This window comes from Phascolarctos cinereus, unplaced genomic scaffold (genome assembly GCF_003287225.1).
Source record: "Phascolarctos cinereus isolate Bilbo 61053 unplaced genomic scaffold, phaCin_HiC Scaffold_2;HRSCAF=192, whole genome shotgun sequence".
NCBI classification, from domain to species: Eukaryota; Metazoa; Chordata; class Mammalia; order Diprotodontia; family Phascolarctidae; genus Phascolarctos; species Phascolarctos cinereus.
The window spans coordinates 82677869-82701907 of record NW_027555625.1 but is presented as its reverse complement, the minus strand read 5'-3'; the positions used below and the strand labels follow the sequence as shown (position 1 = coordinate 82701907).

The 24039-nt window shown below is 41.8% G+C and overlaps 1 protein-coding gene across 1 annotated transcript in view; it reads right to left on the bottom strand.

Annotated features, from left to right (window-relative positions):
* GALM (galactose mutarotase) overlaps positions 1 to 22351 on the bottom strand; it is a 58990-nt gene extending 36639 nt beyond the window's left edge. Inside the window, exons 1-4 of the mRNA XM_020976993.2 lie at positions 21925 to 22351; positions 12451 to 12605; positions 7633 to 7839; positions 2154 to 2235 (exon numbers count right to left, since the gene is read on the bottom strand). Coding sequence (XP_020832652.1) covers positions 2154 to 2235; positions 7633 to 7839; positions 12451 to 12605; positions 21925 to 22114 — 634 coding nt within the window. The 5' untranslated portion in view covers positions 22115 to 22351. The remainder of the gene's footprint in view (positions 1 to 2153; positions 2236 to 7632; positions 7840 to 12450; positions 12606 to 21924) is intronic.
* Positions 22352 to 24039: the final 1688 nt, after the last annotated feature.

Sequence of the window (24039 nt, the reverse complement as noted above, 5' to 3'; positions counted from 1 at the left end):
GGCAACTGCTTCAAAGTGAGATCAATGAGCAGCCAAAGATTACACCCTCCCTCCTGCCAACCAACTTAACTACACAGATCACTTGATACTGGGGGCAAGACAGGAGCGCGGATGTTCTGTCTGAGCCACTTTCCTGGAACCGTCTGAACCCAGTCTGGCTGATCAGAGAAAAGCCCCAACATTGGCTGGATCAGTATCAACGGCATGCCTTGTGTACACATGGGCTGACATAACCATCCTGGCCCATATGGGTAGAATTTTGTGATTTACATAGAAATTCCCTGATGATGACGCTCCTGTGAGGGAAGTATTACAAGCATTATTATTCTCATTTCACAGGTATGGAAACAGAGACTCAGAGAGCACATCAGTTATGTGGATGTAACCCCCACGCCTCAGCTCCCATCTCCCTCTGCTCTTTGGGCCCCTCCTGCCATTGGCAAATTTTCCCCAGAAACTCCATTTAGAGGAAGGGCACATATCAGTTATTCTTCGGTACCTCCTTGCCCTCCAAAACCCTTCTTTCTAGTTCCCCTCTTATGCTATGTCTTCCTCTCTTAGAATGTAAGCTCTTTGAAGGCAGGTCTATCTTTCTTATTGCTTGTATTTGTACCCCCAGAATTTAGTATGGTGCCAGGAACACAGTAAGTGCTTAATAAATGCTTGTCAAATGATTGATTTGCACAGAATCATGTAACTACTAGGGGATAAACTGAAGCCAGGTCCTCTTATTCCAAGTCCAATGCCCCTTCCACTACATTACACACACACACTCTGCCTCTGTTGTCTTGGAAAATTAACTCTCTCTTCACCAAAGGAACCATCTGGGTCATCTTTTTCAAAGCCTTTACATTATCCTATTTAGATGCCTCTGATGTCTACTGGACCAGAAGTATCAAAACTCAAAGCCCACAAAACTCCCAAAATGCAATCCAAACCATAAAATGTAACTGGAAAATGCTGAACAAAAAAAAGTTAAAATGCAATACAACACAGATAATGTTGACTTGTGGTTTTCTCAGTCAATATGCAGCCTGCAGGGAGCCTTGACACTATTGTAATAGACAACCATAAGCAAAATTAGGAGGCTGGTGAAATATAATTTTTACTATTTCTTCTCCTCTCGGTGGGTCCAGTGTTTTCCTGCTGCCCCTTGCCTAGGGAAGGCCGTGACCCAGGCCTAACCTCCAGATCTTTCCTTTTCCTCTATCAATACTTAACCTGTCCTATATCCCTTTCTTTCACAGACCATGCTGTTTGTCAGGCTGTAATAAGGAACAAATCTCTGCTCCTGAAGATAATTAGAGTACCTACCTCCTGGGGTTGTTGCGAGGATCAAATGATATAATATTTATAAAAGCATTTGGCACAGTGCCTGGCACAGAGTAGGGGCTATATAAACAATTACTCCTTTCCCTCCTCCCCCCTGACTCCGCTATGCTTGCTCAGTGCTAAGGGGGAGCATTGCTACACCTCCCTAATAAAGGATCACAGAATTATGGCTTTAAACTTGGTAGAGCCTCCAGAAGGCTTCCAATACCCCCATTTCACAGATGAGGAAACTGAAACCCTGACAGTTCCAAGTTACTTATTCAGAGTCGTACAGGGAGTACATGACAGGGCTGGAATTCCTGACCTCAAATCTAGCACTCTTTCCATTATATGTATATATTTTTAGGGGCCTTCTGGAAATAATGCCTTCTGGGACAGTGGAAGAGCATGCGATTTGAAATAGGAAAGGCTTTTTTTACCACCTGTTTTGACTCTAGACAATGTATTAATGAATAATTATTTATTAAGTGCCTACTATGTGCCAAGCATTTGTGCTAGGTGCTGGGGATAAAAGGACAAAGAGTAAAACAATCCCTACTTGCAGTGAGCATACATTTATTTACATTTGTAAACTCTGGGTCTGTTTCCTCATCTGGAAGACGAGGCAGTTGGACTTGATTTCCAAGATCCCTTTCAGCTCTAAAATCCTAGGATCTTCTAATGATGGAAAGCTTAGGTACTCTGCCAGGACATGGGGAAAAGTGCTTTGAGACAGGCTGGGCTTTTGTTGGTCTTTGTACCACACGATCACCAGCCACGCACGCACGCACACCTTCCTCTCTGGGCCAAAGGAAAAAAAAAACACCCTTCAATTTACTAACCAGTCGTGATCAGGTTATCATCGACAGGCAAAAAAGCTTCAGCATCTATACAAACTTCGTGATCATATATATTCGGAGAACCCTGGAAGAAGAAAGAGAAAACGAGAGAAGGTGGTGGAGAAAGGGATTTAACATTTAATCTTGCTTTATATTTGGTTTATAAACTTAGTAGGGGAAATATGACAGTAATCAAGGCCTCACAACATGTGAGGTGATGATCATCTATAATTCACATCACCTTTACATTCCTTTAGTGCTAGAGGGGGCCCATCTTACACTGTGTCCATCCCATAAATAGAGTAACCAACCAGATTAGAAAACGCTTTTCGATACCATCAGCCAACAGAATGAACTTTCCTACCTAGACACAACTATGTTACCAAGAGGTCAGAAACCAGAGTGGTTTTAAAGTATTTCTGACTCTTGATTAGATAAGTCTGTGGCTGAATTTGTTGCCTTTTCTCACAAGCCTGAAAAGCAGGGATCAGAACCAACTATAATATGCCCCAAATATGCCTCGTCAGCACCTTGCAGGCTGGAACGCAATCAGTCATCGAGCATTTACTAAGCACCTATTATATGCTCGTCAAAAAGGACAAAATTAAAACAGGCCTTGCTCTTAAGAAGTTTATATTCTGTTGGAGGAAACAGTACACACACACACACATGTACATAGTTACATATACACACACACATATGTAAAATTCAAAATATATTCACAGCAACCACAAAATACTTAGCAGGGATAGGGTGGGGAACTGTCTCAGGGTGAGGGAGAGGGGGAGGTTAGGGCGTAGAATATGTCACTTGAGTTGAGCCTTGAAGAGGGGTAGAAATTCATAAAGTTGGACCTAAGAAGAATGAGAGGTCTAAGCATGGGGAAAAGCATGGAGACAGGAAGTAGAATGTTGTCTCTGTGTGACAGCAAGCACACCACTTTCACTGAAAGGTAGGAAGGTGTAAAGAGGGATGATGGTATGTAATGAGCCTGGAAGGGCAGGATGGAGACAGACTGTGAAGGGCTTTGAACGCCAAAGAGAGGAGTTTATATTTTGTCCTAAAGAGAATAGAGAGGGGCAGCTAGGTGGCGCAGTGGATAGAATACCACTGGCCCTGAAGTCAGAAGGGCCTGAGTTCAAATCCGGCCTCAGACCAAACACTTGACACTTACTAGCTGTGTGACCCTGGGCAAGTCACTTAACCCAATTGCCTAAAAAAAAGAGAGAGAGAATAGAGAACCTTTGGAGGGCCATCTCCAGTCATCCTGATCCATATCTGGCCACTGGACCCAGATGGCTCCAGAGGAAAAAGTGAGGCTGGTGACTTTACACAGCCCTGCCTCACTTAAATCCAATTCACTTGCATGTCATGGCATCAGTTCCCTGATGTCACTGGTTCTCTTCGAGAATGAAGGACAAACAACAACAGAGAACCATTGAAGTTTCTTGAGCAGGGTGTACCATGATCAGACTTGTGATTTAGGAATAATTTTTGTGTGAAGGAAGAATTAAATGGGAGAAGAAACTTGAGAGAGGGAGACCAGTTAGGAGGCTCTTGCAATAGCCTGGGTCAAAGGTGATAAGAGACTTAACTAGGGTTAGGGCCAGGTGAGGAGAAAGAAGGGGATGGATGCATGAGACGCATCTGGCCTGGTGCTTCTGTATACTGACACAAAGGCAGCACTTTCTAAATGCTCTTTCTTTCATTCATCATTCATTCATTCATTCATTCATTCATTCATTTGCTCATTCATTCATTCATTCATTCACTAACTCACTCATTCATTCATTCACTCACTCCTAAATGCCTGGTGAACCAGGGGTTGCATTGTACTCGGTGAGAGCAGACAGTTCTGGTCAGCGATACCACAACTGAAGCAGTTGTGTTTGTGATCTCATAGAGTGGCATGTGCCCTGCTGGTGTTTATTTCTTTTTTTAAAAAAACTTGGCAAGAAGCATGGCTGCATAAACAGACTTTGACAGGCTGTTATCTCTGGGTTTATGGGTGTTTGATTTGGCTAACCATCCCTAGTCCTGTGCTACTAAACTTTCACTCCTCTTGTATAGGTTCAAATACCATTTTCCCAGTTCCGTCTTAGGGGGATAACCCTGGGATGCAAGGTAAAATGGGGATAATAATAATAGCACCACAATAGAATCATATGGAAGGGCTGGTTTGGGCCTGATTATAGAGGGGCTTGAATGTCAGGTAAATATTATCCACCAGCATATGAGCCAGAATCAGCTGTGAAGTTGGGGGAGAACAAGATGGAGGTGGGGGGAGGGTGCTGGGGAGGGCTAAATGAACCTGCAAAAGGTGGAGGTGTTACAGGGAGTGGGGTGTAGGACGCCCATGAACACAAAAGACCCACAGTGATTTGGGGGTCTTTGCCTCATGTCTTCTGACTCAACCTGACCAAAGGTCTTCTCTAGCACTCAAAAGGGCCTTCTGAGGGACTCTAGCTGCTGAGAAAGCTTTGAGGAAACTGAAAACCCGGCTCAGTGTGGCCTGGCTATTAATAAGCTCAGGCCCATGAAAACCGCTTGTGAGCTCCTCATGGCTTGCAAAGGAAAAAGAAAAAAAGGAATGAAAACAGTTTTTCAAAGACTCTAAAAGCTGTGTGTGGGCTCTTCAGTGGTTCCCACCTGGGTATTATACAAAACTGGGAGAACGTGTTTTATTGAAATTCAATCTGAAGACTTAGGAAAGTAGACCTAGGAACCTTGGAAATGAAAACCCACAACTTAGGTTACAGCATGGGGAAAGCAAGAGGGATGGTGGTGTCAGCCATTTTTATGAAATCCTCACAGCTGGAGACTCCACAACGCAGATGGAAAGGGAAGCAAACTGGGTGGGTGGGGGCACCTGCCTTTTACCTTTTAGCACCCCCCCCTTAACAATTCATGCTGCAATGATCTTATGATTACTAACCCCTTGGGAGTTTTAACAAACTATTATTTTTGGTTTGAGGATAAGAATGATAATAGCTTGCATTTATATTTACAAAGTGTTTTTTAAAATATCTCATTTTATCCTCGTGACAACCCTGGGTGGTAGGGGCTATTACTGTAGCCATTTTATAGATGAGGAAACTGAGGCAAACAGGTTAAGTGATTTGCCAGGGTCACACACCTAGTAAGCACCTGAGGCCAGATTCGAACTCACAGTAGACAAAAGATCCTGGAGCACTGTTAGGCCACTGGGACCCATGGGGAATTATTTTTCAGTAGGTTCAATTTAACAGCCCCCTTTACTCTGTTGATTCTGAAGACTAAATACATTTGGTGAGATTGCTTGCATCTGGATAAGATACAAGTGAGATGTGGAGAAGGGATTATAAAAACTCCACAAAGAGCAGCAATGTGCAAGCATGGGCAAAAGAGATCTCAGAGATCGTAGAAAACCACTGGCAGAATAGAGGTTGCTACTCATCCAGTTTAAAACTATTTCTAGGGGTGGGGCAGCTAGGTGGCGCAGCGAATAGAGCACCGGCCCTGAAGTCAGGAGGACCTGAGTTCAAATCTGCCCTCAGACCAAACACTCGACATTTACTAGCTGTGTGACCCTGGGCAAGTCACTTAATCCCAATTGCCTAAAAACGAAAAAAAAACTATTTCTAATTCTCCTTACATTCTAGCCACACACGTTATGTTAATAATAACAATAACTATAATAATAATTGCCATTTATACAGGGCTTGCAAAACACTTTACCCACATTATTTCAATCGAGCCTCATAACAACTCTGTGAGAAAGGTGCTATTATTATTATCCCCATTTTACAGTGGAGAAAACTGAGGCTGCAAAGAGGTTAGGTGACTTGCCTAGGACTCATGCAGCCAGTAAGTGTGACTGAGATGGAATTTGAACTTGGGTTTTCCCTACTCAAATTCTAGTGATCTATTCACTGTACTACCTGGCTGCCTGTTAACATGTCAATAGGATGGTGAAAGAGGATAAAGAGACATAAAGACAGAGAGACAGACAGACAAGTGATAGAGACACAGAGAAAGAGAGAGGGAGAGAGAAGGAAGAAGAGACAGAGACACACAGACACACACACATACAGGAACAGAGAAGGGGGGAGGGAGAAGGAGAGAGACAGAGACAAGAGATAAAGACAGAGAAAGAGAGAGGGAGGGAGAAGGAAGAAGAGAGAAACACTAATCTGTAAGAAAAATGAACAAAAAGAGTCAAAATGCTCAAGTCCTGACTCGTGACCTACTGTGAGACTTTGAGCAAAGCCCTTCTTTTGGGAATAGCATCTAAATGACCCTTATTTTTCTTACAGTGATGGAACTGTTCCCATGCAAAACTAGTCTACTCTCATATGTATGTTCTAGATAACAGCCAGCACACTGTGGGTGCTCATTCAATATTTAACAACATGAGAAGGAGATTAATTTAAAAAGAAAGAAAGGGCCACTCTTTGGTAAATCATCAGGACATTAAATGGTCATACCCACATGCTCCCCAGAGCTACAGCACATCACGCAGTGGGAGACCACAAAGATGGGCAGGATAACTAAGATAAAAGCAAGAAGGGGCAAGTAATTGACCGGAGCACCGCCCTTAAAAGGAAACAGAGGGTGCCTCCCAACCTAGAAGCAGTTTCCTGCCGGTCTCCTGTAGCAAAAAGTCTATGGTTTTGGGGAAGGGAAGTATGCAAAGGTCAGAGCTGAAGTTAGTATAGACAGAGTATAGCAAGAGTTGATATTTAGAGAGGGCTTTAGGGGCAGCTAGGTGGTGCAGTGGATAGAGCACTGGCTCTGGCTTCTGGAGGACCTGAGTTCAAATTTGGCCTCAGACATAAAACACTTACTAGCTGTACAACCCTGGGCAAGTCACTTAACCCCATTGCCTAGCCAAAAAAAAAAAAAAGATAGGACTTTAAGTATTTCCAAGTGTATGTATGTATGTGTGTGTGTGTGTGTGTGTGTGTGTGTGTATGTAGGTGTGTATGTATGTATATATATATATATGTATATGCACACACACACACACACACGTATTTTTTCATTTGATTCTCACAAGAACCTTGTAAGCTAGGTATTACATATATTGTTATGTTCATTTTACAGGTGAGAACAAACAGCGTCAAAGAGGTTAAATGCCTGGCCCATAGTCCCATGACTAGTAAGTATCAGGGGTGGTTTGAACCCAGGACTCCAAAACAACTCTCTTTATTCACCATGCTGCTTACACAAATGGGCACTTGTAGGTCAGTCCCAAGAGGGAGATGGAAAAGAGAAGCTGGAATTTAGCCAGGGTATGGGAACAGCTAGTGACTAACACGTGGGAAAGAACATTAATCGATCATTCCAATATTCTTCCCCAATCTACATCATGATCATCGGGATTATCATTATCAAACCAATGCCAGGTTGATGCTTTCTCTCCCGTAGGTAGCTAGCTCCTCTGGACCTTAGGCCACCCCCAAAGCATGCATGTAGTTCAAAAGAATGTGCCGACACTTACGTGGCCCGCCAGGTTGAAATATGAGTGGTTGGTCAGACTGACCGGCGTGGTGCTGCTGGTCTGGGCTTTGTAATTCACTATTAACTGCCCCCCATCGAGCGTGTATGTGACCCAAACTTTCAACTGGCCAGGGTAGCCTTCCTCTCCATCTGGACTGATCCGAGAGAACTGAATGCCATTTGGCAGCACTTGAGGGGTCCAAAGGACCTGGAGGAAGATATCATTAGAATAAATCAAAACACAAAGTAAATATCCCATGCAAAACATTCAAGGAAATCTAACCTCAGGAGTATAAAAATGATTACACCAACTCTCTTAATTTTTTTGAGAACAGTGTTTAATTTTTAATCTCTGTTGTTTATTTAATATGGAAAAATTATGAAAAAATAAGACTATTTCTTTTTTTTTCTCCCTGCATATATAACATCTTCTTTCCCTTCTGAACTCGATTAAAAAAAAAAATTCTCAGCTCTCCTATTTTTCTCCTAATGCCTTGCTCACATTCTGGCCTAATACCGAAATAATTGCTTTAACAAATGGTGACTGGAGACTGGTATGGCTATCTTGGGCTTCAGTTTAAAAAAATTAATCCTTCTCTGGGATCCTCCACCAACAGGAGCAGAAAATGAAATCAAGGCTTGTTACATTTTAGAATTGGGAGCCTCTCCACGTTTCAGTTTCCTTATCTATAAAATGATGGAGTGGAGCCAGACTAGAAATCTCGTAATCTAGTTGTAAATCGGATTCTATGGAAACAGTCTTCCTGCAGCTTCCATTGCTTGCTCTATGTTCTGCCTTCTGGGACCAAGAACCAGAAATCAAATTCCTCTTCCTCAGAGCCACTCTTTAAATATTGGAGATAATTATCATGTTTGCCCTAAGCCCCAATCGCCTCTTCTCCAGGTGACTGACTCTGAAGTCAGAGGACCTGTGTTCAAATCCCACCTCTGCCACTAATTACTTGTATGACCTTGGGCGAGTACATTCAATCTCTTTGGGCCTCATTTTCCTCATCTGTAAAATAGGAAGAGGAGAGTGGGGAAGGCTAGATAAGGTGGCCTCTAGACTGGTGTGCTGGTAAATGTTTAACAACCAGCTCTCTATTATCTTTAAAAAAAAAAAAGAAAGGGGGCAGCTAGGTGGCTCAGTGGATAGAGCACCGGCCCTGGATTCAGGAGGACCGGAGTTCAAATCCAGTCTCAGACACATAACACTTACTAGCTGTGTGACCCTGGGCAGGTCACTTAACCCCATTGCCTAGCTAAAAAAAAAAAGAAAGAAAATGTATGTAAGGCACACTTTAAAGTGTGACCTGTCTTATCAGTATTTTCTCTATTGCTTTCTTAAGTCTAGACAATCAACAAAACAAACCAAGTCCTGATCTGTCGTGCTTGCAGCTATGGGAGGTGTAAATGCTCAAACTGAAAATTGAACAATCTACTTAATCAAATCCTCATGTAGCATGAATCACAAAACTCTTCACTACCCTGGCTGCCCTCCTCTGGGTGCTCTTCAGCTCATCCATAACCTTCCAAAAACAGAGCATTCAGAACTGAACATAAAACTCCTTCTGTAGCCTGCCCAAGATAGAGAGTGTGGCTAGGTGGCTCAGTGGGTGAAACTAAGCAGAGGGCCTCAGGAAGACCTGAGTTCAAATCCAGTCTTAGACTTATCAGCTGTGTGACCTTGGGTAAGTGGATCAAATGAGATCATAATTGTAAAGTGCCTGGCACATAGTAGGTGCTATATAATGCCGGCTACTCATTTTATTATCCTTAAGAGTATAACAGGACTGTTGCCACCATTGTCTAGAATGTTAATTCAGTCTCAGATCTCATTAATTTTCTTGGCTCTCAGGTCACATCTCTGATTCAGGCTGAGGCTGCAGTTGACTAAAATACCTACACCTTTTTTTCAGATCAACTGCTGCCTAGCCACAGCTCTTCCATCTTACACCTGTGGGATGGATCGGTGCTAGGGCCCGAGTCTGTTCTGTCACAAGATTTTAGAACACAAGAATACTGGAAAAGATTCATATCCTCAACCACAGGAAAAACAGCTGAAATTTGGAATTAAGTCACAGGCTTTAGGGAAATCAATCTCATATCCAAATCACTAAGTGGAAACCCTGAACTTTAAATAAACTTAAAATATGGGCTCTAACTTAAACATGTGAAGGCTAGGGAAAATAACAGCAACAGCAACAACATATCCATATCACATAATTAAAACAATCAATTACACATATGTATAACTATACAACTTAAATTATATAAGTATATCATTATTCAAATGCTTTCATATTTCCCCCAAATACTCATTTTCCTTATGGCTGTATGTGTTTTTCATAAACTTTAAGATTATGATGACTTTTTAAAGAATGATAAATAAAATGTTTAAGGTAAGATGTTCATGTACGGGTACTCAGCCTTTATTCCATCCAGGAAACAATTTCTAAAAACAAAGAAGAAAGTTTTGTTTTTTTCTGGAAAAAAAATGTTAGCTTCTCTACGTCACAAAACCTTACCATTGCTGTGTATTATTAATTTTGTTGTCTCTATGTTGGCTACAAAAACGTACAGGACATTTCTATGTCCAGGACTACATTCAGCATTTCTGATTCTGATAGGACTCTGAGAAGAACTGGTCTTTCATCAATGTCACAAATAGAAAGATGGTCTCAGAAATGAGCACCCAAGTACTAGTATCCTCTGATTTTTAAATAATCACGAGTAGATGGATGATGATGTCACTTGAGCAATGAATTATGAAAACTGAGAATACATGAATAGAGCTCTGTGCAGAAATCCAGTATGCATTTGTAATAAACTGATCTGAGCCATAATTAATGGGATGCATAATCATCACTGTGGTGCATGGCAACTAAGCATAAATGATAAGCAGGCCACACAAATGACTGTAATTAATATTACTTTTCCACAGACCAACTAAGCATTTGAGAGAGTCAGCTGAGGAAAAGGAATGAACTGGGTGTTTGAGAATGTTGTTGATAGATCCATTGTCCCTCGGGCATTAGGAGCCAGCCAGGAGAGGCTAGGCACTGAGGTACTCCATGTCCAGGTTTAGGGCAGGGCAGCCTTCTCCACTCTGCAGTGGGATTTGCCTTGCCCACTGAGGAAGGAAGGAAGGTCAAGCAAGGCAACTTGAATCTCACAAACAGATGAAGCAGCTGGTAGGAGTGGGTCAAGCAGAGCAATTATTAACATTTCTTTCCAGCCCTGTAAAGGGTTAAGGGAAAGGAAGGTTCACGGTTCCTAGAATTTCCAAATTCTTCATTCCTCTTCTATTTCCTAGGTCGGGCTCTATGTGTGGGAGTAAATGGAATGCTGTGGTTATAGGAAAAACTATCCACTCCTTCCCACCACACTAGTGAAATTTTTACCAATTTTGGTTCATAGGATTATACAACTGGAAGGGATTATATTTTGTTCATAGATTATATTATAATAACCAAATATCATATTTTGTTCACAGATATAGAACTGGAAGAGATCTCAGCAATTACTTAAGACCAACCTCTTTATTTTATAAATGAGGAAACTGAGGCCTAGACTAGTGAAGTGACTTGTCTAAGATCACACAGGAAGTAAGTGGTAATGAGATTCAAACTCAGCTTCTCTGGCTCTAAATCCAGTAGCCTTTATATTGCCCTAGCTTGGGGCAGTGAGGTGGCGTAGTGAATAGAGCACTGGCCCTAGATTCAGGAGGACCCGAGTTCAAATCTGGCCTCAGACATATATATGTGTGTGTGTGTGTGTGTGTGTGTGTGTGTGTGTGTGTACATATATATATATATATATATATATATATATATATATATCCCTAGCTTGTGGGAAGGTTAAGGTCAGGCTATCATTCATACTTTAATATGAAATCATTTGATCAGACTGCTTTTCAAATGCCTGGCTGAAATTCACTGAGAAAATAGCAAATTTTAAGAGAAGTTATAGTTAATTTGGAACATAGGATAGTTAAGGGCAGGCAGGCCTATGAATTTTCATGTATGGGCACACAGCTTCTATTCCCTCTACCAAATAATTTCTAAAAACAAAAAAGAGAAAAGAGTTTTGGTGTTTTTTTTCTGGAAAAAAAAGTTAGCTCCTCTACATCACCAAATTATTACAACCGCTGTGTATTATTGATTTTGTTCTATTGTGGCTACAAACATTTCCAGGACATTTATATGGAAGTTAGGGGGAGAGTAAAGGCTCAAAGATTTCATTTACTTTGCAATTTTGACTATGACCAACCCTCCCTTTTATCCTCCTAAAGAGACATAGCAGCTAGGTAGTACAGTGAATAGAGAGGGGACTGCCCAGGATCACATAGCAAGTGTCTGAGGCTGGATTTGAAACCAAGTCTTCCTGATTTCAGGTCTACCTCTCATTTTATCTACCTCGGGCTTCTCATCCATAAAATGGGGATAATAATAGCATTCCCTCTGAGGGTTGTTTTGAGGATCAAATACGATAATATTTGTAAAGTACTTTGCAAACCTTAAGGCACTATATAAATGCTAGTTATTATTACTGTTGTTATTATTATCTCCAACCTCTTCCTATGATCAGCAGACAAATCCCATCCTTGCACCTTTGTAACCAAGAGAGTAGTCTTCTTCCTCCATCTTCCCTCATATTGTTCATCTTGTGCAGTGAGCAGGCTTTCTGCTAAGATGTTTGAGTCTAGGACTGTGTACAATGAACAAAGGTATGGAGGAAGGGAAGAGGACTGCTAACAATAAGTTCAGTGAGCTGTAAACATAGTTTAGTGAAAACTATCAAGCATTTTCAAGTTTACCTTGTCAAAACCTTTCAGTCCTCCATGTAGACTATTAGGTCCATTGTTGATGGCCAACTTGTATTCTTTCCCCTCTATGGTGAAGGTCCCTTTGGCAATTCGGTTGGCCACTCGTCCAACTACTGCTCCAAAGTATGGATGCTTCTTGAGATACCCTACAAATCAAACAAGATCATTCCTTTAATTTGCTAAAAAGAGGAAGGGTAATAATTCTTTCTACTACTGATTTTTGAAGGATACTGTAAGGCTTATATGGTATGCTGTCAAAGACTATTTATCACGTAAATGTTGGTTAGTTGTATTTTTCAGGATGATAACAACAACAATGAATTATTTTGCAACTTTGCAAAGTAACTTTGAAGCTAAAATGTTTCTACTCCTTGTAGCATAATCCAAGGAGAGGCAACCAGTGGCTCAGCAGACCCCATCTGTCAGTAACTGTGGATGTGGTTAATTTGGGTTTGGTGAGTTGCCCTTTTTCTGTCTCCTTTCATATCTTCGGTGTCAGTTCCTTATTAGTCATTTTTATCACATCTTTTCAAATCCAAAGATCATTCTCCTTTGCAATGAAAAAGCGATTCAGATTAAAACTTGAAAAGCTCTGCTTTTTTTCTGGCATCAGCATCTTTTATCACTGCTACATCCCTGCCAAGCTGCTGTCCTAACCTTGCTTTGAACATCCCTTGTTTGAGCAAATTGATTAAGTGCCCACTCTTTGTGAGCAGTGGTAGGCATTTAGGGTACAAAGATAAGACCCATACTCTGCTCACAAGGAACCTGCCCTCTAATTGGGGTAAAGATGAATACTACTCACTTCTGGAGATGAGTGTGGGCACAAATGATATCGTCAGAAGTAATCAAGTAAGTAAGCATTATCAAGGATTATTAAATCTGAGGCAAGAAAATGAAGACCATCAACACACATAGGTTGTGTTTTCATCGTTGTTTCTCATCAAATTCAAGGACTTCAGGAAGGAGATCCGAGAAGTGAAAAAAGGGCTTTAAAAAAAATGAGGTGTGAGAATATAATTTGGATTTCTATTCTTAAAATACAGGGAAGACCAGAAACCTGGCCAGAGACGAAGTACACCTAAAAAGGGCTGGTAAAAGTATATTTGCTGGGAGTCTTGAAACTATAATAATAATAAAAAAATTTCAAATAGGAAATGAAGAGGGAGAAAATCATTTATGTATATTAATGGAATGAGATACCAAAGAGCAGCTACAACATGGTAGGGAGACTAGTTGTCAGGTCCTCCAGAAATTCACAGGAGACCAAATCTAGAATCACTAATAAAACCCTTGGCCTCAGATATTCTAGACACACATGTACAAAATAAGAGTAACAAAAGCAAAGTGACTTAGAAAGGAGATGAACTGGACACAGGTATTTTTGTGTTATGTTTTGACTCCAAAGACCAACTTAGATTTTTAAAAGATGTGTACAAAATATGGAGGCGAGGGCAGGTAACAGCAGATGAATATGTAAGTGTGGTGCAATCTGGTAAAAATGGTGTCAGGAGTCCTAAAGCTCCAATTGGGACTAGCACAGTACCTGGTACATATTTAGGTACTTAATAAATGTTTATTGGTTGATTATTGAAATTGAGCTGAAGAAAGCTAACAAAAGGGGGTCTTGGTGGTTTATTTGAACAGTAATAGGGGAAAAAAAACCAAAGGATGTTCAAAGCAAGATTAGGACAGTAGCTTGGCAGGGATATAACAGTGATAAAAGATGCTGATGCCAGAAGAAAAGCAGAGCTTTTCAACTCTTAATCTGAATCTCTTTTTCACTGCAAAGGAGAATGATCTGTGGATTTGAAGAGATGTAATAAAAATGGCTAATAAGGAACTGACACCGAAGGTATGAAGGGAGACAGAAAAAGTTCAATTCATCAGACCCAAATTAGCCACATCCATGGGTACTGACAGATAGGGTCTGCTGAGCCACTCATCATCAGGGACCCTTGAGAGGTCATGGTTAATGGCAGACAATACAGAAGTGAAAAAGGAGAACTTAAAAAAAAGATTTTCCAAAAAGGGAAGACGAATAGAGTTTGCAGACTGTTAGCCAATGAGTTTGACTTTCATTCCTGAAAAAATTGTGCAGTGTATGATCAGAAGGATGATTAGTGCACCTCTAGAAAAGGAAGCTATAATCACAAAGAATCTGCATGGGTTCATCAATAACAGGCTATATACCAAAAGAAATTTTTTTTTTGCAAAGAGGCCATGTTGGTAGATCAGGAAAGTACAGTAGATTGATATACGTTACCAAGAAGTCACTTTCCTAGGGTCACATAGGTAGGAAGCAGCAACAGCTGCGATTCAAACCCAAGCCTTCTGACTCCCATCTCTAACGCCATAGCGGTTTCCCAAAATACAATAACTGGGGCAGCTGGGTGGCACAGTGGATACAGCACCGGCCCTGAAGTCAGGAGGACCTGAGTTCAAATCCGACCTCAGACCAAACACTTGACACCTACTAGCTGTGTGACCCTGGGCAAGTCACTTAACCCCAATTGCCTAGATAAAAAAAACAACCAAAATCAATAACTGACATTTATATCATACTTCAAGTTTGGAAAGTGCTTTCCTCACAACCTCCTGACAAGTCAAAAGTTCAGTTATGCTCATGTTACAAATTAACTGAATATCAGTTGTTATTTAGTCTTTTTTAAGTTGTGTCCAACTCTTCATGACCCCATTTGGGGTTTTCTTGGCAAAGATACTGCAGTGGTTTGCCATTTCCTTCTCCAGCTCATTTTACAGTTGAGGAAACTGAGGCTTAAGTGACAGGGTTAAGTGATTTGTCCAAGGTCACATAACTAATAAGTGTCTGAGATAGGATTTGAACTCAGGAAGGAGTCTTCCTGACTTCAGGCCTGTCACTCTATTCACTTCATCACCTAGCTGTCTCTACCTTTTATTTGTTGGCAGCTAGATGGTACAGTAGATGGAATACTAGACTTGGGGTCATGAACATTTGAATTCCAATCCTAACTCGGACACTTAACTATTTGTGTAACCCTAGGCAAGTAACTAGACTTCTTAGAGTAATTTTCCTCATCTATAAAATGGGGATGTTAGCACTTATCTTAGGGTTCTCTATGAGAACTGAGACAACACATGTAAAAGCTCTTTTAAACCTTAAAGAACAATATAAATGGTAGCTATAATCATTGCTTTGTTTTTTATACCTATTCAGGGTATCCCAAAAACCTTAATGCAGTTTTAAACTATACATCCATACAGGGTATATATAGATGTACAGCCTAAGACTTTTGGAATATCCTGTATATATACAAGCTATCTCCCTTGATAAACTTGAGGGCAAGGACTTTCTCTTGTGTCCCCCATGCTTAGCAAAGTACCTGGTACACAGTAGGCGCTCAACACTCACAGGACTAGGTGTGCCAGTTGATGCAAAAATATAAGACTTTTACCTTGAAATAAAAATGTTATCCTACTATCTCTATTTTCTTTTCCTTGTGGGTAAAAAAAAAAATGCAGTGTTAGGTGACAGTTTGGCTCTTCAGGGTGGTCTTAAAACTCAGTATCATAGGGGCAGCTAGGTGGTGCAGTGGATAGAGTGTCCAGCATCAGGTGTCAGAGGGACCTGAGTTCAAATCTGTACTCAGACCAGACACTTGACATTTACTAGCTGGGTGACCCTGGTTAAGTCACTTAACCCTAACTGCCTTGCCAAAAAACAAAACAAAAACAAAAAAAGCCAGTACTGTTGTTGATCAACAACTGATAGAAGTAAATTCTAGTTTGTCACCCCAAACTCTCGTGCTCTTCCTACCACTCTCCTGGCTTCTCAAAGTAGTAGGCCCTCCCCCAGATACTTCTCCAAAGGAAGTAAAAAAGCATTCGCTCCAGAATAAAAAGGTATTTGAAATAGGATGGGGTATTAACCTGCCCCTTTTAAACTCTGATCACAGGCATGTTATTTTTGATGATCTGGCAGGCCAAGCTGCCTTACCTTAGTTTATCTTTTATGCTTTTCCCTTGTTTTCTTAAATACAAAAGTATGTAGGGTGAAAAAATTGCTTTAAAAGAGGCATCACTACCTGTTTCTGACACCTCTCTTGAAAGGAATTTTATTCTTTAGATGTGACTATTTCATCTGAAAAAGGAGGGAAAAAAAGCAGTAATAGGTTGCCTGTCTAGCAGAAAGAGCAGTCCTTGTGATGAAGTCAGGAGACAGATGGGTTCAAGTTTTCCATCGCTCACTAGTCATTCAAGTTGGGGCAATCCATTTAACTTCTCTGGGGCTCAGTTCCAGAAAGGATTGATGTAAAATACAATGAAGGCTGCAATAGGTATTAAGAATGGTATTCAATCCACGATTCCAATCCTCACTAGTTCTAGTATGACCCTGGGCAATGATTTCATTTTTCTAGGCCCTGCTTTCATAAATGAGGCTAATATTATCCATACTACCTAAACTATCAATCTCTATAGAAAAGTGAACTATGATTGTTATCTGTGAAAACAAGAATGCTGGGCCTAGATGATCTCCTAGGTCTTGTTTAGCTTTAGCATTTTTTGACTCTGGAGGGCTTCTCCTGGCTGGGAGTGAAGGGGGGTAGGGAAAGGGAGACAGCAGAGCTGAATCATGTACAAGATTAACAATCAATCACTTATCAAAAAACCTACAAGCATTTATTAATCACCTATGATATGTTAGGCCCCAGAAATACAAATATGAAAAACAAAAGTCCCTGCTCTAGAGGGCTTAAAATCATTCAACCATTCCAGAGAAAAAACATAACCCCAGTGGGGGTGGCTGGCATATGGTTCAATCTATTACCTAAGTTGGGCAAAAGTCAAAGACTGCAAAAAAGTGGCCAATCCAGAGGGGTGTGTAGTAGGCAAAAGGGCGTGAACTGACTCCTCCAACAAAAAAGAGGGGAGGAGGTGAAGGTCTGCAAAGCTGGGTAGGTTCCTTTAAACACCTAGAGGAGGGGATGTGAAACAGCTAGGGTCTCATGCCAGTTATAAATGGGAGACAGTAACCTTTTTCCCAACAAGTGCTGGCTGTCCTTGCTCTCTCCGTTATTAGTCATTCTCATCTGGGCAATTCACATAACTTCTCCGGGGCTCAGTTCCTGAGAAGATTGCTGCATAGGACAACAAGGACCAGATCTAGTATTCCATCCATGACTCCAATCCTTACCAATTCTAGTGGGACTCTGGGCAATGATTTCATCTTTCTGGGCTTTGCTTTACTCTTCCATAAGGTGAAAATAAATGAGGATAATAGTAACCATACCACCAGAACCACAAATCTTCATATTTTATTCAGCTGTGCCACCCTTCCCCCAAGCAGCTGAGAGTCCTGACAGTCTATATACTTAGGACGTATTTCACATATAAAACAGCTGCCATCCCCTTCATCTGCATGAGCTCTACAGAGTTCAGTCTGGTCATTAAAAACCAACTGCTCCCAATTTCCTCTGGGAAAATCCCTTCACAGACCAGTCTGAACAAAGGGGATTTGTACTACAATGAAATATGTGGCCAAACATGACACGTTAAGAAAGAAACCCAAGTACTGTGAGTACCTGGGACTTGCTTACATGGCCTATGAGAAACCATGATGGTGATGGAGAGGGGAGCCAGTTTTCAAAATGCAAAAAGCAGCAAAATTATTTCACATAAGACTTTGCTGACATTTTTCTAGGCTGTTAACTAAAAGAACATTTGGATTACCTCCTCAGCATGCTATAGAGGACAGATCTCATTTTCCTGGAGACATCTGAAACAGTCTGACCTCATCTGTCACCTCAAGACATCTGAGCAGCTTATTTCATCTATCTGTGAAATTGGGAGATAGCTCACATTCAGTCTAAAGGGGCTGTGAGTCAGGGGATTAGACATTCTCAGCTGTTCCCTATGGTGCACAAAAGCAAGCTTGAGGATTTTATTATCTCAAGGTAACCATTTCCTCCTCTGTCCAGTCTTTACTACTGAAACTTGCTTACTACAGGTTATTAATAAACTAGAATTCAGCAATAGAATAGCAGAGTTCATTAATGCAATTCCTGTTAACAGCTGGCCATGGTGGCTGTTACCAAGAATTAGCCAGCCCCTACTATTTCAGGCAAGACTCTGAATAGAAAGACCACATCATAAAAGAGAAACAGGAATCCACTTATAACCCAAGAGGAGTGCTGAATGTGTCTGTCAGAGAACTGATATTCAGGGGGCTTGGTTTTCAAACTCCACTCCTTTAAACGTAGTTCCCCTCCTCCCACCTCCCCACTTCACTATCAGCCTTTACGGAAAAAGGAAATTAAATTACTATACTATATTAAAGTATACAGTTTAATATTTTTAAAGCCATGTCAATAACAACCTAGCACCTAGATAAATATTTTAAATACCATGACTCAATACTGAACAATTCTTTCAAGAGGAAAAATTTCCCCATGAACTCTCAGAATGGAAAGTTTCCACAGACTACTAGGTCTGGACTGTTACAATGTAAAAATCTGGTTTAATTCCTTTTTCCTTCTTATATAATTTCCAGTAATCTTTTCTTCTATTGAGATCCCCAAGGGTCAGCAGGATAACAAGAGATGCTCACCATAGGACGTCAAAGAGCTGGGAGAGACCTCCAGTATCACCTGGGTTCTACCCCCTTGGTTTTGACAGATTAGGAAGCTGAAGCTGCGACTCCAAGAAGTAGGCTTGCTTTCAGCTACCCCTCCCCCCAACACACACATAAGCCCATTATGCATGTCTAAGACACTTTTTGGCTTTGAGTTACACATGGCTCAAATTACACAAACACAGGGAAGCTAAGTGTCACAATGGATAAAGTGCTCCACTTGGAACAAGATCCGAGTTAAATCCAGCCTCAGACACCTACTGGCTGTGCAAACTTGGGCAAGTCATTTGACCTTTTTCTGCCTCAGTTTCCCCATCTGTAAAATAGGGATAATACTAGTACCTATCTTCCCAGGGTTGTTGAGCGGAACAAATGAAATAATATTCGTAAAGCACTCAGCAAACCTGAAAGTGCTAAAATAATCAAATAATTAGGAAATTAGGCAATGGTGGGAATGGGTAGATAAACCATATGACAACCTTATTCAAATTAGTTAATGGTGCAGAACAGAAATAATGGTAGAGGAAATCACCTCTCTTTGTACCACTGGAGTCTGGAGATGTCTTCTGACTCCATCAGCTGTGTTTTGCACTAGTCACTTAACCTTTTTGTGGTTAAGAAGGTGACCCAGTTTGCAAACTGTTGGTCACACTAGGGACTTGGAGAGGGAAGAGGAGAGGGAGAGGGGGAAGAGGAGGGAGAGGAAAGGGGAGGAAGAGAGGGAGAAAGGCAGAGAAGGAGAGGGAAAGATGGAGAGGGAGAGAAAGGGAGGTAGAGAGAAAGGAGGGGAAGAGAGAGAGAGAGAGAGAGAGAGAGAGAGAGAGAGAGAGAGAGAGAGAGAGAGAGAGAGAGAGAGAGAGAGAGAGAGAGATTTGCAAAATGTCTTCAAGCCCTTGGGTAAAAAGTATTTTTTTTTCTGCTTCTGTAGGAAGCAAAACCCAATCAATTAACAGATTTTCCCTAACCTCACCACCACCACTCATTAGAACCCTTGGGGAAAACCCAGGGGTAGATGGGGGTAAGGGGAAGATTTTGCCACCTCTGTACATTTTCCTCCCAGGGAACTTAAATGAAATGACTAAATGCAGTAATTCACCATGAAGGAATTTACCTCTTGTAAAGAATAAGTCAGTACAAAAGCAAACCATGGAACATAACAGGAGACAGGAAAACCACAGAGTACCAGGGTATTCGTTTCATAAGAGATTGAAAGGCAACATCAATATCCTCGGCTCCTGAATTGAGGAAGGGGTTGGGAAGTTTGTGCAGGAATTATAGCTCTAGAGTAGCTCTAGGCTACCTCTTCCAGCTCTCTCATGACAGACGAGGGAACAGAGGGAACAGAGGCAGAGACGTTGGATGCCACGCCCAGCCAAGGTCACACAAGTAATAAGCGTCAGAGGCAGGATTTGAGGACACCCCAAAGGAAGCTGGGACTTACCACCCAACAACAATTTAAGATTCCAGAGCCTCTTTCCAGTGAGCTATTAAGAGCTTTTTATAATAATAATAGTAATCATCGCTAACATTTACATATCACTGCCTAGATGCAAAGTGCTTTACAATTATTATGGCATTTGACCCTCATATCTGAGAGGCAGGTGCTATTATTATATCCATTTTATAGATAAGGAAACTAAGGCACACACAAGTTGAGTGACTTGCACAGGGTCACACAGCTACTAAAGTATCTGAGGTCATTTTTTGAACTCAAGATCTTACCAATAATCAGATCTTTACTTTTTTGGGGGGATTTGGGGTGGAAAGAAAGTTCTTAAGTTTAAAAAAAATCCATACAAGCAGGCTTTTAAAAAGATAAATCTCAAACCTGGTGGATGGCTTATGTCCCATTACCCACTGAGAAAGTTGAATTCATTCATTCTCAAGGGTCTCTCCCCTCCCCCCATCCACTTTGCCCTGTTAACCCACCACCCCACTATGCAACTGGCTTCCTGGAGCACAAAGCAAAAAGAGATTTCCAAAGAAAAAAAAAAGGGGGCAGTCTAACTCAAGTGCCAGAGTTCCAGCCAAGATGGTACTTTGGAGTCATGGGCTAGGAGGCCACTAGAATAAATTATGTGGGATGCCCAGTTCTTGCAGAAAAACTAGTAAAGGGAAAAAAAAAAGCTTGGAATCAGGAGGACCTGAGTTCAAATCCTGCCTCAGACACTTGAAACTTACTAGCTGTGTGACTGAGCAAATTATTTAACCCCAATTGCCTCACCAAAAAGCAAAAAAAAAAAAGCAACCCCCCCCCCCCCGGTCATTCTTTCCCTTGTGCATGAGGGAACCACAATCCCCCTAAGTCAGTTTCTCCTAGCTGGAGTCCCTTCCAGAGTAGAACTTTCTTTCAGTGTTAAAACAGTTCAAAGACCACTTTCATGTTCGTTTTTGTTGGCGTTTTTTTTTTTAAAGCCCAACTCACCTTCAATGGACTCTGGACCAGTTAAGTGAGGTGAATGGGTAACTAGAAAGCTAAGCCCATATTCATGTTCCTCTAGCAAGTGTTTCCCAAACCCAAGAGAAATTACCATTTGTTAGCCAAACGTACCCAAGATTAGGTTGAATATCCAGACCCAGAATAAAGGGATGGAACCCACCCTGACTCTTTCCCCTAAGGGGTAGTGGTCAAAATAGGGACTTGTGGGTCAAGAAACCCTGGGTTCCATTCCTACTTCCAACCCTTACCGGCTGTGTGACCCTGGACTAGTCCTTTGAACTCTCTAGGCCTGATTCCTCGTCTGTATAATACAAGAGGGGGGGAGGGGGGAAAGGTGGACTTCAGGGACTCTGGGGTCCCTTCCAGCTGTCCCATCTCTGACTGTATGCTACTCCAGTGCAGTCCGACCCACCTTCTAGCTCGGCAAAGCCCAGCACCACATCTGAGAATTTCCCATCCCTGTCTTTGACCTCCAGTGCGGTGATAGTGCAGCCCAGGGAGATAATCTCCATTCTCAGCTGGTCTGATTGTAGATGGAACTTCTCTACAGTCCCTGCTCCACCGGGGAGATCCCCAAACACACTTCTGGTCACCGAAGCCATGGGCGAAAGGGAAAGGAAAACAACCAGCAAGCCCACACCACCGAGCTGCAGCCCAGGTACCAGGAACACCTAGGAGTAGAAACCACACACCGGGAGCGGGGCCGAGGTTACTTTAGAAAAGAGAAGTTAAACTCCTCCTCCCGCCCGCCCTATCTCCGGGATAGGAAGGCCAGCCCTCAGATCGCTTAATCCGGCCCGCTCCTAGATTTAGGGTTACTTTGCAGGAAAAAGACCAACCCAGCACGTGCTTTCCTTCTTTTTCCGCAACTTTTCTTGCATTGCATTTTGGGAGTGGTAGTCTTCGAAAGGCGAGGCTGCTTTCTGGGAGTAGGCTAAAGAACGGGGATTTTTTCCCCTAGTTAAAAATTTTCCATAGCTCTAAACTGTTAACCTGGGAGGGTGGAGCCCTCCTGTAAGAGAGTGAGCCGTGTACTTTGGACGCTCTACATCCAGGCTGTTTGTCAAGTGATTGAAGAACACGGGTCACGTAATTGGGGAAGAGAAGACTAAATCTTGAGAAAAATCCCTAATCAGAGCAATCCTAGTTTAACGGGTGGAGAGAAACCACCCTCGTGCGGGGCAGGGCGTTCATCTCCACCAATAAGGAGAGATTCCCGTAGATATTATAGGAATCTTAACCTAGGGTCCTTGAACTTTTTCATTGATAACTAATGACGTTTTAATAATAGCTATTTCCATATAATTGGTTTCCATTGTTTATAGCATGGATTTTATTTTAGGTATTTGAAAACAATGATAACGAGCAACATTCTATAGTTCTTACTATGTGCTGAGTACTGTGCTAAGCGGTTCACGATTACTATCTTATAGGATCCTCACTACATCCCAGAGAGGTTCAAAGTGCTGTTAACGATTACCCAATTATCATCTCATTCAATCCGGGGAGGTGCTAAGCCCTTTACAAAGATCAGCTACTTCAATTTGGAGACATGCTAATCAATTTTACAATTATCATCTCATTCAACCCCTGGAGTTGCTAAGCGCTGGAAGATGATTATCCCTTCCGACCCTCTCTACTAGGAGGTTCTATTATCATCTACGATTTACCGTCGAGGAAACTGAGGCAAGCAGGTTAAGTGACTTGCCCAGAGTTACATAGCTAGTAGGTGTCTGAGAATGCGTTTGAACTCGGGTCTTTCAGACTCCTCCGGAGCTCTGTCCACTTGGTCTCCTCGCTGCCCCTGTCAAGATCCACAGACTTCACTAGATTGTCGGAGAGGTGCATAGCAGTCGGGAAAATGTTGAGAAGCTTCCATTAGGTGCTACAGGAATTCAGTGAAGAGAGCGTTCCCGGTGGGGTAGGTCACCGTAAATAGCGGGGATGGTTTCTAAAGTTCTTGAGCATCAGAAGAGATTGTTGAAGAGGCAGTATATATAAATGTTAGGGGTTATTAATATTTCTTCCTAAGAGCCTTTTGTTTTTAAGCAATAGTAACCATGGAAGAATTGAACCAAGAGCTGCTGCAGCAATCTTCCTAAAGAACAAGTCTACTTATGTTCTTCCCTTGCTCAGACTTCTGAGGGCCCTATTTCCCTCTGCGACAGAATAGAATCTCCTATCTTTGGCGTTTAAAGCCCTTTGCAAATTGTCTCCAACCTGCCCTTCCTCGCCTAAATCACATGCCCCACAATCCTGACAAACTGACCTGCTTGCCCATCCTGCTGCTGTGATGTGGAGCAGGTTGTTTTTCCACGTCTGGAATACACTAAGTAATGTATTGGATGTATGGATGGACCTGGAGTCAGGAAGGCCTGAGTTCAAATCCAGCGTCAGAGATATAGTAGCTATATGAGTCTAGGCAAGCAAATATGTTTGCCTCAGTTCCCTCCTTTCTAATGTGGAGATAATAATAGCATTCACCTCCCAGAGTTGTTGTAAGGATCAAATGAGATAATATTTGTAA